The sequence below is a fragment of the Sinocyclocheilus rhinocerous genome, unplaced genomic scaffold, assembly GCF_001515625.1.
Source record: "Sinocyclocheilus rhinocerous isolate Xijiao unplaced genomic scaffold, SAMN03320098_v1.1 scaffold6419, whole genome shotgun sequence".
Classification (NCBI taxonomy): Eukaryota; Metazoa; Chordata; class Actinopteri; order Cypriniformes; family Cyprinidae; genus Sinocyclocheilus; species Sinocyclocheilus rhinocerous.
This window is the reverse complement of record NW_015661348.1, coordinates 83,260-100,705: the sequence shown is the minus strand read 5'-3', so window position 1 is coordinate 100,705 and position 17,446 is coordinate 83,260. Positions and strand designations below refer to the sequence as shown.

Below are 17,446 nucleotides of genomic sequence, written 5' to 3'. Positions count from 1 at the left end.
GAATAATTTTCACTGAACAAAGTAATTTTCTCACTCTGTATTATCTTAAATTAAGATGCATTGACTTGCAATCGTAAATTTAGGCCTAAATATTTTGTTAATTAAAGGTACATCAAAGTCTAAAAGGCCATGCTAATATTGCTGTAATATGTCTATATGTACGCCGAGCTGTTTAACGGTCTACTACAGGAACACAGTCGTGCATGTGATAGCTGGCCCACATTAAGAGTCTGAATTTAGGATGCTGTCAAATATGGGTCAATCCTTTGGAGCCCGAGTCCTTCAAGCACGTTAAAGCGGAATGCGAGCGTAGTGTTGGCGGCTAACGGCGGAGGCTCTTCAGTACGAGTGTGTCCGGGTCAAAGAGGACTTTCTGTTTTACAGCCCGAGAGGTTGGAGCCAGGTGTGAGGTGCTGTTTGAATCGCTGTGACCATGAGATTTATGACCCCTCTTGTGCTCAGAAAGGATCCCGGGTCAGGGATGTGAGACTTGTCCTGTTTTATATTCCACAGGAATCCTTGTTCAACCCTGAACTGTGAAACAAGAGCTAAAGCTCAGCAGTACAGCCGACGCATTAGCGTGATGGATTGGTCTGTTTTCAGGGTCGTCCTGAAAACCAGGATAGATAGAGTACTCGTGTGACGGGCTCTTCTCCAGGGTTTTGGGAAACCTTTGGTATTTTTGGCTCAGGAGTTTGTATAAATGACTTCATTCACATCCGTCAGTGTTTGCAGGGTGCGGCGGTCGCTGCCTTAGGTTTCGACACACTGGTGATCATATGTGACCCTGGAGCACAAAACCAGTCATAAGGTTACGGTAGGACATTTACAAAATATCTTCATGGAACATGATCTTTACTTAATATCCTAATGATTTCTGGCATAACAGAAAAATCTATAATTTTGACCCATACAATGTATTGTTGGCTATTGCTACAAATATACCCCAGCGACTTAACACTGCTTTTGTGCTGCAGGGACACATTTATCAGTGCTTAAAGTGCCACACAACAAAATAGATATTCTTAGCTAATTTTTTTTCAGCCTATATTGGATTTTTGGTTGAATTTATGGCAATTTTGAGTGAAAAATTTTGTTTTAGAACAAATACCTAAATAGTATTTATGAATCATTTTCACTGGAAAACTCAGTATTTTTGTCTTTCTAGTTATCAAAATATCTGCCAATGAGTTCAGAAAAATAGATTTAACTCAAAGTGAAGCAAGTTTGTTTTTATGACTCAAATTAGTTTGATCAAACTTAATTTTGATACATTTCTCAGAAAATAAAACGTCATTTTCAATCTCAAGCAAATCTATATTTAGAAATGTCTGATGTTTGTACTGACAAAACTTTTTGAGGTGAATGTATTGCTTCATTTACTAACACTGGAGATCCAAATGAACCAAAACTATGTTGCAATGGTTATTTAAGGCCTGTATGAAAGACAATGTGGTTGAAGTGACTTTTTCAAGTTTCTCTAGCTGTGAATTTGAATAGAGAACCAAACATGTAGCTGTTAGCTTTTTCAAAGAACCAATAATCATCCATTTTGACCCCAAAGCAATTCCTTTTCCATCTATCTGTCTGACATTGAGGAATTTAAATGATGTTTTTCAGCATGTGACGCAATGTTTCAGATGCATGAAAAGCCTCTTAGTAAGTCAGAGGGTTTGTTTATCTTTCGGCGAGCCGCTAATACGAGGGGGTAGGAATTCCCTCTTCCTCTTTGTTTCTCTAACACAAAGGGCTGTGCTTTGGACCGGCTCCTGCTGTGTTTGCACCTCTGTGGCCTTGAACGCAACAATGGCGTTGTCCTCCAAAAAACCTCCATGAGCACCATCCCATTACCAGCCCTTTTATTCAAGCCAGCAGTCGTAAAAAGCTTAGTGAGCATTCGGGATCTGTTATAGGCATCCTATATTGGTAGATTAGATTTGGTTTTGGGGAAAAAAGACAATTAAGATGGATTTAAGCCATAGTTGTTGCCCTGTTTGGTTCGACGATGGGAGCCAACATCATTGGCCAATTGGCCAAACCCCAAGGGAAGTTTCCATTTCATGAGCGCAAAGTTGTTGGTTTGCACCTCTCACCGTTTGAGGTAACAACACAGACCACCCTGGGTAGAAGAATCCAGTTTCATAACTTCACAAGTTGGTTGGTTTGTACCTCACCGCTTGAGGTAACAACAAAGACCACCCTGGATAGAAGAATCCAGTTTCCTCAAGCATCCCTCATTCAGGAAACCAATGGCCTCGTCCTTCTGGACAGAGCACAAACTCTGGGCTTTGTTTGTTTAAACAACAGGAAGGTCTTCACCTTTAGCACATTCCACAGGAAATTAAGGCAAAATGAGGTAAACTGTCTCTCTAGACGGGACCCTGTGGTTTTTGGGGTCAGTACTTGGGCAGCTGAATGTACGGCGCTCATAAAGCTCATTTTCATTCTTTAGGGCGTTTGGTTGCAGTCATCATCATTTTCCAGCTGTGTTCATTCAAAGAACTGCTGTAGGTTTGTTTTTCTGTCACATGTATGAAGGAAAAGCCTTGCTCCTCTGGGTCTCCTGGTGGTTTGCCAACTCTTGCATATTTCGTTCAGAACTAGCCTCCCAAAAAGTGTGTATTTCCACATACTAACTACAAACCATCCATATGGGAAGTGGATTGGCTCTGATAGTGATGGGCATTTGAATTTGCATGGTAAACGCTCTGTAAGGTACCATGTGGAGTCTTTCCGGTGTTGTGTTCTGGACCCACTAACATCTTTGTTGACTTGAGAAGTGAAAGAGTGATGTCTGACTGAAACTGCATTGAATGCATGAAGGGCCACTGCAGCTAACTTAAGTTTATGACCACTCATTCGTGATCTGTCACTTGTTTTTGCTTAAAGTGCCAAATGACAAGATAACATTTATAAGCTATTTTTAATAGACAATGAAAATCCTTTGGAATGTGGTTTTTGGCGGTCTATATTGGCTTTTCGGTTGAATTTATGGCAATTTTTATTGAGAAATGCCATTTTAGAACAAATAGTTTTGAATTATTTTTTACAGCAAAGTGATTTTCTCGCTCAATATTTTTGTCTTGTTTTCCAGTTTAAATATCTAAACGTTCTTAAATTAGCATACATTTACTGGATAAGATAAGTATTGTCTTCTAAAAATTGTTTAAAATTAAGTCAATTTATGATTAAAATAAGATAAAATATAATCCAGTGGCATCCAAAAAATAAACTGTTTTTTCCATTGAATTAAGGAAATTTTTCTGACCCCATCGGTGGTTTTATTTAAAACAAACCCACCTAATTTTGACCAATTTCTTATGTTTAAAACAAGAAAACAATTGGTCAGTGGGGTCAGAAAAATAAACTTAATTCAAATGGAAACAAGTTTATTTTTCAGACTCTATAACACCAGATTCTGATAACACTGACATGACATTTGCATGTATAAGAAATTAGTGATTTGTTGGGTGTATTCACACTCAGATTGCACCTCTGTGGCCTTGAACGCAACAATGGCGTTGTCCTCCAAAAAAACTCCACGAGCACCATCCCATTACCAGCTCTTTTATTCAAGGCAGCAGTCGTAAAAAGCTCAGTGAGCATTCGGAATCTGTTAAAGGCATCCTATATTGGTAGGTTAGATTTGGTTTTGGGAAAAAGAGACAATTAAGATGGATTTAAGCTACAGTTGTTGCCCTGTTTGGTTCAAAAATGGAAGCCAACATTATTGGCCAATTAACCGAGCTGTTGAATCCAACACTTTTTGCAAACCCCAAGGCAAGTTTCCATTTCATGAGTACAAAGTTGTTGGTTTGTACCTCACCGCTTGAGGTAACAACAAAGACCACCATGGATAGAAGAATCCAGTTTCCTCAAGCATCCCTCATTCAGGAAACCAATGGCTTCGTTCAGACTCTATAACACCAGATTCTGATAACACTGACATGACATTTGCATGTATAAGAAATTAGTGATTTGTTGGGTGTATTCACACTCAGAAGAAAAAAAAAAGAGTTGCTCAAGAAACCTGAGGAAGGGGTGGGTTAAACTGACCAGTGCTGTCCTGTGAAGTGTGTTTGAAGTGAAGGAAAGGGGTTTGGTTTAGAGGCTCTGGAGCCCACGCTGAGGGCCGAGCTCAGGCTGTTGGGGGAGTGGCTCCACAGGACTGCAGTAAATGGAAGAGCCATCTGCTGGAGTTGCTCTCCAAACACTCTACTATACACGTCCTGTGCCGCCGACTCACACACGTGCACGAGAATTACACGACAACGTCTGCTTTGGATTTAGATGGGATGAGACTCAAACTGAGAACATGTAGTCAAGGAACCACGGGGCGTTTGGCGAACACGGTTTAATTTGGAAAGCATTGAATAGGTTGAAGACGTTGCTGAGCGAGAAGGTAAGGTCGATGTTGGGTTTTTGCTTTGTGTATCACATGGAAAGTCTTTCCAACAGGGGCTGGGAGTGAATCATTTAACCTATATTTTGCTGTGTCACGTCCTACTTCTTCTAGTTATATTTGGAAGCTTTTATAAGCTTCAGATCTAGGTCTAATTGTAGCTGCAGCTCAGATTTGAAGACTCTGCATGTGTATAATGGTCTGTTGAAAAGAAAAAGGTGTCAGAGAGGTGTGTTGTGGGTAAACATCAGACGCTTCTATTCATCTGGCTCCAGCGGGTCAGAACGCAGGTGGTCTTCAGACTGTTGGGACAAGCCTTGAAACCATTTGGTCCTGGAATAACACTCAGGTCCTTCAAAGTTTGGCCAAAAGTTTGGGAGGATCACCCAAATGCTGAAACACAGACGTCCTTCCTGTTTCTAACATCTAGTATTCTCTGATAGCACTTTCAGTAAAACATTCATTGGGGTTTTTTGTCCTTTTCTGTTTCTGTTTTATTTATTTTTTGTATGATTAGAGCATTTTAATGGGAAATACGCTTATAAATTTGTTTTTCAGATAGCAGTTATAGGTCTTTTGGGGGGTGAAAACTAGTAATTCTAATGACCGATGACTGGCATGTCAATGCAGAATTAATTTTCTTTTTTTTTTTTGCTGTAGTTTTGGACTTGTTTGTTTTAGAAGATTCAAAGATGCTTTTTTATTCAAGTGTTTTTGGAAGTGACATGTCATAACTAACATCTGTATTTGTTGGATTGAAGTTTTATTACTGGCGCAACAGCCGTGGAGAGAAACTCCTCATTTCTGGTGCACAGGAATTGCTCACATCGTCTGCCAGTTCTGCTGTTCTTAAAATTAAATCCAGAGACAGAATTCCAGCACTGACTCAGATCTGGACCGGGCCAAATCAAACAGGTCCTGACGGGCCGGACTAATGGAGCGGCATCAGTGCCAGCGGATCTGCCGAACGGGCGGCAGTATGAACGTTTCCACATTTACTGGGCCTAATGAAGACTTGTTTTTACACACACGCCATTCATAATCATCAGAGTGTCATTCTGACTAATTTAGCTGAGAAAAATGGTATTATGTTCAAAATGGTCTCATTTACTATCTCTCAAAACTAGATTTTGTTGGCCTTACTACCACTATGCTTGCAGTAATCGAAATGTATCTGGTTTAACCCATGTTATTTCTGTGAGAATTACAACTTAACAGTTATTCTAAAGTTGTGGAAATGAGCTATTCAAGATGTGATTTGTTGGGTCTTGACCTGGTATCCTCAGGACACACATGCGAATGATTCTGTCAGAGCATTCATTTGCATTGTGTTTAGCAGTCGTATGATTTTTATTAGCCATGTTAAGTAATGCATAATTTAGAGTAAAAATAAAGATGCTTAAAATGCATTTATTCCCTAGAAGTCAGACGGTTCTTTGCTATGCTGAGGGTCCATTACCATATGAGTCACTGGCAGTTACCCCTATGTGATCACCCGGGGTCCATCCCCTCCCCAGGCAACTCACCCTCCACCCATCTACCCCCTATTGAGGGCCATTCAGGCCTCCTGTGGGTGGATCTAACAGATATGCATCTCAGACCTCCAAAGTCATGTTAACAAGCAGCTCTACAAGAGAGCAGGCTGTTAACCACTCGGGGCTGGAGGGCTTTTTCAGGGCGAGGAACTGCCTTGGGTTCCCCGAGGTCCCTGCGATTCACTCAGAACCGCTCAATCGTAAAATTGCTGTTTATTTTCGATGAAACAATACTGCAGTTTCTCTTCACTTGGGTTGTTGATTAGATCTGGAGGCTCAGGAAGTGATGCTGATGGCATCTAAGACAGAAATTAGCATACTTAGGGAGACTGTTTGGCAGAATGGGTGTTGCCACTTTGAGCTCCTTTCCTGTATCAGCGACTTCCTCTGAAGAAAATATCATGTCCTAGTGAATTTTGCACCACTGGAAGGAAGAGTTAACATGGCAGGGAATATATCTCTTCTGCTAGAATTACAAAACTAGGTTAATGATTGAGGAGTCTCTTAGAGGAACCTTTATTCAAAAGCCCAAAATGAAGTAAAACCTGGGTAACGAAGTCACAGTCTTCAAACACTTTGGGTCACTTTGTAGTGCTTTTGTCAGGGTGTCTGTATGATTTTCACAGAATTTAACTGAAGAGAATTTCAGGCCTGAACAGAAAACCATGTTGGGTCGTTTCAGTTGTTCCCCCATCATGAGGGGGTCTGGAACTATTGCATTTGCTACAAAATCTCAAATGTGAAGTGGCACAGATAAAACATCAATTTAACTGCAGTGCAATACACTTACCCAGCATTAATTTATAGTTGAGCCTTCTGATAACGTGTGTATGGTGTTCTTGTGAAACTTTAGTAAAGTTTACTATGGTGAATCAGTTTTGAGGGATTTTAGTGATGCGTTACTCTTTTTACTTCTGACCTGCTAGGATAGTCATAACATGGAAGATTAATTATTTTGAGTGTGCATTTTCTTTTCAGCTTACTTCCAAAGAAACGTCTGCCCCATATTCCATCTCTTTAACATTTTTTCATTAACATTTTCCATATTGAGGCATTAGGTTTCATGAAAAGTAAGCACAATTTCCCTCTTCCTAATTCTTAGTACCTGCCAAATAAAAAAGATCCAGTGATTCTCATTGGTGTGAAATTTGATCTGACATTTCTTGGCACTTTTTTGCGAGATTCACCCTTTCAGTGTTGATGCACGTATCTGGATTTATCTTCTCAAACCAGTCTAAATTGCTGTACATGAGAAACTAACACCTGTCAGCCGGTTCAGTCCATCCATCTCACCTGTTTTCATTCCAAAAGCAGCAGCTCCAGAGATCAAAGTGTCAGATGATACGTCACTCAGCAGGACGTGATGCGGTGTGGCAGGTTCTAAAACACTGTCCTCAACAAACAGCACAGGGGCTTGAAGAAAGACATGGTTTCCAAGCATTACCATATGGCTTTGTTATGCTTTGTGTCCTGAAAGGACTTCAAAGGAGTGACAGGGAAGAAAGCAAGAGATCTTGTCTTGAGAAGTTGTCTGTTTCAGCTGAAAGAGTTCTTAACAGAGTCAAGTAAACTATGTTGTCGGGAAAAATCATAGATGGCATGCATTAGTGCTCAACTCAACCAGAAGAGAGTCCCAGTAGAAGGAAATGGAAAATACCAGAAAGCTTCCACGGTGATGATGAGTCAGGAAAATGCATTAAAGTAAATAGACTGTAAAAGAGTTAGGATGGTTGAAGTTTGAAGGGAATGTCCGACCTCATCACGGCAAACCTCAGCACAATAGCAGTAACAATAAAACTGCCATCGTTTTATGAGAAGAATATATTTAGCAGGCCTCCACCCCGGGCTGGAAGTCACTGTAATGGCCATTAAATGTTTTGGGATGCTGCTTTATTCCAGTTGCGTTTCTGTTCTCATCCCAATACAATGTGTCATACGAGCCGTTTTATCATGTGGTTTCATGATCCATGATACATTGTTCCCTCTTTAGGAGGTCTTTCTGATGAACATCGAGAATTTCGGCGGTTTCCACGGCGCCATCAGGCAGCTGGACATGGAGCCGAAGGTCAACAAGCTCGCGTTCGGCTTCCAGCAGAGCTCCACCTCAGATGACGACTCAGGGTGCGCCTTGGAAGAATACGCCTGGGTGCCACCGGGACTTCGACCAGAGCAGGTAAAACGATCTCTATGGGTTTATGAAAGTCTAGAACTTACTGGAATCTTGCCTCCACAACATTTAACAGTGAACTTACCTCAATGCTTTGGTGTTTTTGTCAGAACAACACACATGTGGGGTAGGAAATAGTTAGAAGGCAGCATTAAGCCAAAATGGTAACCTCTTTAGAAAGATTAAGTCATTTGAGATAGTTTGAAGGGGAAAAACTGCAGTCCAGTAACAACTGTGTCACAAAATGCAAAGGAGCCGCATGTCTTCAGTTTCAGGGAAGGACTCTGCTCAGTGTTGCCTGAATAGTAAAATGCAGTTTGAGATGCGATGTTTTAACACAATGTGTAAGTTGTTATACAATAAATGCGCCAGATGTGATCTTTATTAAAATTCCAAACTGTTGGTCAATCATTCTGTTAGCAGTGCTAGTCATAGTCACTACGATTTAGAGGACCTGACTGGATTTTTGCAGGCTCAGCTAAACACTGTGAAGGAAGCACCCCACAGGCATATTTGGGAACAGGAAATGCTGCTTTTTATTTACAAACTACTTCATGGAAAATCTGCAAGTCATTATCTCAAGCTGCCAGACAAAAGTGCTTGAAACGATGAGGAAAAGCCGCTTGCTAACAGCCAAGCTTGCAGCCACAACTTTTTTCCTGGTGCTGGCCGCAAAGGCGGTCCTCTCGTGCCTGGAGGCGCGCTGATGTGGCGCTGGTTCCAGTCGGTGTCCCACACTTCCCCCGGCTGCCCTCAAGAGCACCCCTGAATAAAATCTGAAGTGACGGTTGAGGGAAAAGGTCTAAAGCAATTTGGAGACCCCTAAAGTCCCAGAGCAGCTTTTGTGTTAAATGCAAGAGTCAGCTGTAATGCCTTTATAGCAGCCGTTCTGTGAATTGCCCTGCATATTATAGGTGATCATTGTGGGGAAGAACAAACACTCAGGAATAGTGTTGTTCAAGGGCCTAAGGCTCAGTAACAGAGGTAATATCAGATTGAAATGAGGTTGATTTATGGTGCCACTAATCTACAGGTCTAAATGGCATTCCAGTAGAGTAACTCGACGGCAGCAGGACACTCTTTATGCAGGAAAAGACTAGCTTAATCCACCTATTTATCTGGGGGCTCTTACGACCAGCACTCATAAAGGGATCCCACTCACAAGGCTTAGGTCACAGTGTCAAAGAAGCACAATAGAGTACAGTAAAAAGCCAAAACTGGTGGCTCAAGTTTCATAAAAGGTCAACTTAGTTCTGAGGGTTTTGTTGACAGATACACAGGAATGACAGGCCAAAAAAATCAACCTGGAACACCTGATACACCTTTCTGAAACTCACACTTTCTGATCAGATCATTTATGACAGATAGGTGCAAGCTGAGCTAGTTCATTGGTAACTGCCTTTTGGACTTTGTTCATACTCTACATGGAATGACTGACCTGATCTGTCTCCATCTCACCTCTAGGTCCAGCTTTACTTCTCTTGTCTACCTGAGGACAAAGTCCCTTATGTGAACAGCCCCGGGGAGAAATACCGCATCAAACAGCTCCTGTACCAGCTACCTCCTCATGACAATGAGGTGAGTTTATAGAAACAAAGGAAAGTAGGAGCTGCATCAGCAGCCATGAAAGCCCCTATTGTTTCCCCAGCATCGCTGCAGTCCAGAATGCCCACGCATCACATTTCAAAACCCCCTCAAATAGCTTTTTTTGCTGCAGCGTGGTGTGGGTGTTTTTAGCTTCATGGGTTTAGAGCTTCACCACATCCACTGCCATCAGAGAAAGAGGCTTTGTCACTTAATATCTCTGTGGGTGCTTGTACAATGAGACTTTTGAGCTGAAGATTGTATGATGCTGTTTGGGGAGATTCGATCTGACATGTGGCACCGAGAATCTTCACATTGCTGTGGTCTGAAAGCCTTGAGACATTGCTCTGTATCAGTGCTGTTTTATTGTTATCTGTGGCCAAAGTCCCTTATGTGAACAGCCCCGGGGAGAAATACCGCATCAAACAGCTCCTGTACCAGCTACCTCCTCATGACAATGAGGTGAGTTTATAGAAACAAAGGAAAGTAGGAGCTGCATCAGCAGCCATGAAAGCCCCTATTGTTTCCCCAGCATCGCTGCAGTCCAGAATGCCCACGCATCACATTTCAAAACCCCCTCAAATAGCTTTTTTTGCTGCAGCGTGGTGTGGGTGTTTTTAGCTTCATGGGTTTAGAGCTTCACCACATCCACTGCCATCAGAGAAAGAGGCTTTGTCACTTAATATCTCTGTGGGTGCTTGTACAATGAGACTTTTGAGCTGAAGATTGTATGATGCTGCTTGGGGAGATTCGATCTGACATGTGGCACCGAGAATCTTCACATTGCTGTGGTCTGAAAGCCTTGAGACATTGCTCTGGATCAGTGCTGTTTTATTGTTATCTGTGGCATTGTGGCATCACAGCTTGAACACGCATAGCTTGTGTTTTTCAGTGTGTCGTTTAATTTTACTCTAAATCCAGAGGTGTAGAATTTCCTTGTGTTAAAATATTGTTTACTCACCAAATTGACTAAGAGATGGTCTAAGCAAAAGTTCCTGGACATGCTTAAAAGCGCCTAAACACAAGCTTGCACTGCATCAGAGAATGCTTGGATTTCAATGGGGATGAGCATAGGATGTTTGCCAAACTGACACACTGTCATGCAACCAAAAGTTGAGAGAATTTTAACTTTTGCTGCAGTGTAGTCTGATTTGTTGGATCCAGCTGAGCTTGAGATTTTAAACTGTCTCTTTCCACATTCTGAAAACACATTTTATGCATTTGTATTTGTCAAACTTCATCAATGCTTTCTCCTTGCTCAAAAAACCTGCATGTGGTACACAAGGGCTTCTTTCTGAATTGTTTGACAGCAAACACGTTTTAAATATCTCCCTCAGGTGCGATACTGCCAGACTCTCAGTGAAGAAGAGAAGAAGGAGCTTCACATGTTTAGCTTGCAGAGAAAAAGAGAGGCCCTCGGGCGAGGAACTCTGAAACTGTTGCCAAGGACGATGCTTCATGCGTCATGTGAACACGTAGGTGTTTGAGCCAAGAGTGTTGTGCTGAAGGAAGTGACTGTTTGATGCTGATTATTTAAACATTTTGCCTCTTCAGTGTAGAGTGAACATCAGTGGAGGGGAGATGGTGGTGTTTGCTTCACGAGCAGGACCTAGCCAGTGTTGGCACCCAGCATGCTTCACATGTTCCACCTGCAATGAACTCCTGGTTGATCTCATTTACTTCTACCAGGACGGGAAGGTCCATTGTGGACGGCACCATGCTGAATTGCTAAAGCCACGCTGTTCCTCCTGTGATGAGGTGAGTTTCATTTTTCATACTTATTGTTCTGTGCATGAAACAAGGCCCGTCGTATCACAGACACCCTCACTCATTTTTTGATGTCATTGTCCTGTCAGATTATTTTTGCGGACGAGTGCACTGAAGCTGAGGGTCGTCACTGGCATATGAAGCACTTTTCTTGCTTTGAATGCGAGACCATCCTGGGTGGTCAACGGTACATCATGAAGGATGGTCGACCCTACTGCTGCGGTTGCTTCGAGTCTCTGTACGCGGAATACTGTGAGGCCTGCAGTGAACACATCGGTAAGCCCAAACATCTCTCTAAATGTCATTTACCACAAACCACGTTCCACTGTTGCCTGTGAGAAGCTGACCTTTAACTCCGGTTTATTTTCTTCTAGGGGTGGACCATGCCCAAATGACCTATGATGGCCTTCATTGGCACGCCACAGATGCTTGTTTTAGCTGTGCACAGTGCAAGAGCTCCTTGCTGGGGTGTCCCTTTCTGCCCAGACAAGGCAGGATCTACTGTTCCAAGACCTGCAGCCTAGGGGAGGACATCCATGCCTCAGATTCTTCCGATTCAGCCTTCCAGTCCGCAAGATCTCGGGAATCACGGCGCAGCGTGAAGATGGGCAAAAGCAGTCGCTCTGCAGACCAATGTCGACAGTCTCTTCTCTTTTCACCCGCAAGCAACTACAAGTTCTCCGGACTCTCAGGGAACGCTGATGACACCTTGTCCAACAAGCTGTCACAGCTAAGCTTTGCAGACAACCACTTCTGGAGGAACAGGGAGGAGCAGGAAGCACCCGAGGACCATGAGGAATGGGCTGAGCACGAGGACTACATGACCCAGCTCCTCCTCAAGTTTGGTGAACATGGAATGTTCCAGCAGCCGGACGACACCAAGCCAACTGACCTCTGGACGACTGACTCTGAGGTAAAAAAAAAGTCAAGGATGCCAGGCAGTGGTGGGAATGGCAATCTGGCCAGTAAAAAATACAAGGCAGACATGTACTGGGCACAGTCCCAGGATGGACTAGGTGACTCTGCGTATGGAAGTCACCCTGGACCTGCAAGCAGCAGAAAGCTCCAGGAGCTCGATTTGGAGCATGGAGCCAGCTTTAAGCATGAAGATAAACTGTGGTATAATGACTCATTGGAGTGCATCACAGATGAACTGAAGCAAGCTGAGCAGAACATCAGAGACTCAATGGACTCCCTGGCGCTCTCCAACATCACAGGTGAGACTAAAGGATCAATATACAATTGATATTCTTGAGTGCAAACTGAAGTATGAGAGACAATTGAGGGGGAAATCTGAGGAAATCTATAGAGTTTTGCATCTTTGGTGGGATGTTGTCCTTGAAAATAAGGCATGCCATGGCATTTAAATTAGACTACTGAATGTATTTTTTTTGCACTCGTGTGTAATCTGGACATCTGTGATCCTTTCAGGTGCTTCAGCTGATGGGGATATTAAAGACAAACCGTTGCTCTACTCGTTACAAAAGTTCTCTGAGCTTGAACGCTGTGAGAACACCAGCAACATGGGGATGCTGAATTCATCAATGCTGCACAGGAGCACCAACTCTCTGAAGAGCCTCACCTCTGAACTCGAGCGTGTGGAGGTCATTGAAGAGGAGGAACAGGAGCAGGTGGTTCCGCTCCCAGAGGAGAGGCCTAAACCACCTCACTTACCTGTCTTAAGAAGGTCCAAGTCCCAGTCCAAACCACAACAGGTGAAGTTCTCAGATGATGTTGTGGATAACGGACGATATGACGACCTGGAGGTGCGGCAGCCTCCCATGAGCGAACGCACTCGGAGACGAGCGTACCACTTTGACGAGCAAGACCAGCAGCGCCACCAGCATCACCACAGACAAAGAAGGAGTCGTAAGTCTCGTTCGGACAACGCGCTTCACTTGGTGCCCAAGGAAAAGGCCCGTAGGTGCTTCAAGGAGGACCGTCGGCAGCATGGGCCAGGTCTTAACTCTCACTACGGACAGCCTTCCTATGCCCACGCTGACTCGGAGTATGGTCTGCACAACCAGGCGGCAGAGAGGTTTTTACGCCTTTACGGGGATGAAGACGACTGGTGCTCTACCTGCTCCTCTTCATCATCTGAATCAGAGGAGGAAGGCTTTTTCTTGGGCCAGCCTATTCCACAACCAAGACAACCTCAGTACCAATATTACACTGATGAACTTCCATTTGGCACAAGGACAAAGTCCAAACAGAAGAGAGGACGGAAGGGCAAAAACTGCATAATTTCATAGAATTGGGAAGGAAGTTTGAAACTTTTTTTCATTATGTAACGTGCTTTGAACTGTTATTTGAATTGGAATACAACTTGTTCCACATGGCTTGCCATGCAGTGACATTGATGGCCAACGCAGTATCTAAACCATGCTTAACTGCTGCAGTAATGCATGTTAGGTGATAAGTGATTATAGTCTTTGAAAGAACCAGAAGAATATAATATTTATGAAGCCGCTTTTAGAGACTAAAGGAGAGAATAATTTAACTTTGCAAAAATTAATGTATATATTGTAAAATGTTCAGTTAAAGCTAATATTTTTATATCCCTGAATTTCAAAAGATTTTTTTTTTAAAGAATTTTACTGAAAAAAGTACTAAAGAACAAAGGTTTGCAGCGACTCCACTTTTGTTAATCAGGGTTTTAAAAATAACTATGTAACATTTGGTTAGCATAGCCGCTCAATTTGTACTAAAACATTGACTACAAAACATTGTACGTTACGTATATCCAAAGCTTGTTCGGGTGTCATTTTATTGATGGCTTATACAGACAGATCACTGTAATCTGTATGCAATGCAAACTGGAACAATAAGGCTAATAATAAAAAATTATATATATATAAATATATACATGCACATTTTGTGTCTACTATGTCTTTACGTCTACTGTCCACATCAATCCATTGTGTAGTTGAGTCTGTCAGTCTGGGATTTTACAGGCTGTTAACACAGAATGTGTTCTTGTATTCTGTCTGAAATATTTTGTTATTGTGGGTCTGTTGGCACATGTACTGTAGACTGACATCTTGGACTGACATTGACATTTTTAGTGTAACACAGCACAGCTTTTTAAAGCTTTAAAATCCCTATATGCACACTGAGCCTGCATATACAGCAGGACAAAGGTAAGCTAAATGACAATTTAAACACCAAACACTGTTTGAGTATATGATAACACTTTATTTAATGAACATGTTGCATGCTTGGGCCTCCTTTCAAAACTTTATCATCTCATAACGGCAAAAATACAACATTTCTGAGTATAGTTATTATAGTCACATAAGATAAACAATGAACTGTTAGTGTGGTTCTTGAACTAAAAGCCAAAAAAATGGGTTTAGGACAGCTGTGCTGAATAACACGAAAGCTAGATTGGCAAAAACTAAACAAACATTACTTCTAGACAGTTGTGTAGTGTGCTGGGACACTTCATTTCTAGCGATATCGTTGACTTGATTGCAAAGATACTATTTAAACTGAACTGAGCTGGATGATGACATCACTGAATTCAATGATGAACTGCCTTTAACTGAAAAATTAGTGTTTACTATTGTCATTTTGCATTATTGACACACTATTTTCCTAATTAATGCTGTTCAGTTGCTTTGACACAATCTGTATTGTTAAAAGCGCTATATAAATAAAGGTGACTTGACTTGACTTGACTTCATGGTCAGCTTATGGATCATGGTTGGGTTTGGCCGGTTTGGTTTGGCTCGGTTTGACCAATGCATTCACCTCAGAAGTAAACTAGGTGAGGTTTTCCAAGTATTTTCCCCCGATTTCAACCAGGTTCTTATGCAGCGCTGACAGGAGCGTCGGTTTAAGAGGTTGGATCTTTGGATATAAACATCTTCACCACTATTCCAAAGGTCTCGCAGTCCTGTTTGTACAACTGGAAGAGACGAACAGCTGTTGGACTCATCTGAGGTCTGAAAGTGAGGTACTTTAAAAAAGATAAACTCTCAAGTTACAGTTTATCACTTGTCTGAAGTATTATTCATGTCTGGAAACGATTCGTTGGCAATTTCTATGATAGACCTGCACAGAATCAACAACGTTTTCAATGCTGATTCTAGGTGAAAATACAGAGTTCCTTGAAATAGATTTAAATAAGGTCAAATTTCTTGTAGGTAGAACTCAAATTCTGTAAAATTCCATGAGCTTTCAGGAAAATTCACTGGTTTCTTGTTCTGTGCAGGTCTATACATGAATAATGTGAATTCAGCTGATCCATCTTGTGAAAATGCTCAACAGGACAAACTGGCAGGTGATGACGTCTCGCTGGGGTTGTTCTAACCTAAGCATGGCTTTTTAAGAGCTTGACAAAGCAGTTTCACTGTGTACTAAACGGCACTTTGACCTCCAGCGAATAAGTCTCTTGGCTGTAAACTTAACAGCCGTGCGTTTCAAGCCCAGAGACTATGGGAAATGTGCAGCAACAGGTGTGTGACTGTGTTTGCATGGAGACCTAAAAGCAGGAAGAGTGTTGAAGCTTGTTAAGAACTGCTCAGTTATTTCACACCAGACTTTAAAGGCCAACAAACTCTCCACCAGGTTTAAAGATGTGCAAAAATGGTGCTTAAGAGGTTTATGATGCCTTGCAAATGTCCCAGGTGTGATGTCCAAGACTCCTTCATTACCTGAAGGCAGCGGACGAGGTGTGATCGGCTTTTATTTGATCCGTGCTGTAGGGAAGGTCTTGAGTTCATGCACATAAATGCAGATTAACACATCCCATCAGGTTTTAAAGGAACGTTTCGGTTCAATATAAGTTGAGCTCTATTAACAGCATTATATCCATTATATTCTGAATATATGATGTGGATTTTCTCTCACATCAAACTGGTGTGAAGTAATTGCTTACTTGTCTGTGTAAAGTTATATCCCATATTTCAACTTTAATTAAGCTGGTAAACTTACCTACATCCATCTACAAAACACTGTTTTCATGAGTAAACTCCATCCACTGGAATTACCAACACAATCTCACGGCAATTGGAAACTATTTTACATTTTGGCAAACTGGTGGCCAATTCATATAAATTTGTACGTTCTTGGGCCCCACTGATGGAAATTTATTGGTGGAGCTTCATGCAAATTTTTCAAGAAATTTTATGTTTTTGTACCAATTGCATTGTACAAATTCACATGAAATTGCCAGCTCATTAAACAGTAAAATTTTCTCTGCAAAGCAATGCAAAAAAAAAATTTTTCTTGGTATTTTTGTCATATTTTCAAATGCAAATATCTGAACATACTTAAATTATGATATATTTACTTGTATCAAAATTACACAAGAAGTCTTGTTTTCTGATAAATATGCCCAAAATGTAGTTTTTGCTTAAAACAAGAACAAATATCTGCCAACGGGGTCAGAGAAATGAACATGTTTTCACTTTGAATTAAGTTTCAGTTCATCTTGCCCTTTTTAAAACCAAAAACTCACTTAATTTTGATGCATTTTTCAGAAAACAAAACTAAAGTCATTTTGCTTCTCAAGTGTATGTGTCTTGATCTAAAAAAAAAAAAAAGTTTAGATATTTGTACTAGAAATCAAGTCAAAAATACTGAAGAAGAACATCATTTTTTGTGGTGTAGTGCTGTCACTAAATGAGCAATTTAGACACTTTACAGCTAAAAATATCAAAAGAGAAAAAACGAAGAGCCCTAATTATGTTCTGACATGAGCTGAACTCAAATATGAAACATACATTAAACAGTAAAAAAGTAAGTATAACTGCTTCATTGTAAGAGATCATGAGAAAAGCACAAAATTACAAGGTCCGATGGGTTCATCCTCCAAATGTCTCTCATTTTTTTCTGTCTTTGACCAACATCATAAAGCATCTGCAGATTTGGGCCACATCTCAGAAACGGCTTTATAATCATGCTGACGAATTATTGCACACAATGTAGCGTTTATAATTTATAATCATTTAGCGTTTAAATGACAGCGTTTAGTCGGTCAGGTCC

At 41.4% G+C, this 17,446-nt stretch overlaps 1 protein-coding gene across 3 annotated transcripts in view; it reads left to right on the top strand.

Annotated features, from left to right (window-relative positions):
* The window catches only part of LOC107726281 (prickle-like protein 1), a 27,417-nt gene extending 13,108 nt beyond the window's left edge, over window positions 1-14,309 (top strand). Inside the window, exons 1-8 of one of the 3 annotated variants that reach the window (XM_016535816.1) lie at window positions 4,215-4,402; window positions 7,928-8,110; window positions 9,569-9,682; window positions 11,026-11,163; window positions 11,243-11,446; window positions 11,545-11,731; window positions 11,830-12,672; window positions 12,887-14,309. In XM_016535816.1, coding sequence (XP_016391302.1) covers window positions 7,940-8,110; window positions 9,569-9,682; window positions 11,026-11,163; window positions 11,243-11,446; window positions 11,545-11,731; window positions 11,830-12,672; window positions 12,887-13,707 — 2,478 coding nt within the window. In that variant the 5' untranslated portion in view covers window positions 4,215-4,402; window positions 7,928-7,939 and the 3' untranslated portion in view covers window positions 13,708-14,309. Of the gene's footprint in view, window positions 1-4,214; window positions 4,403-7,927; window positions 8,111-9,568; window positions 9,683-11,025; window positions 11,164-11,242; window positions 11,447-11,544; window positions 11,732-11,829; window positions 12,673-12,886 lie in introns of those variants that run through there. The other 2 variants (XM_016535817.1, XM_016535815.1) reach the window with 2 other exon arrangements.
* Window positions 14,310-17,446: the final 3,137 nt, after the last annotated feature.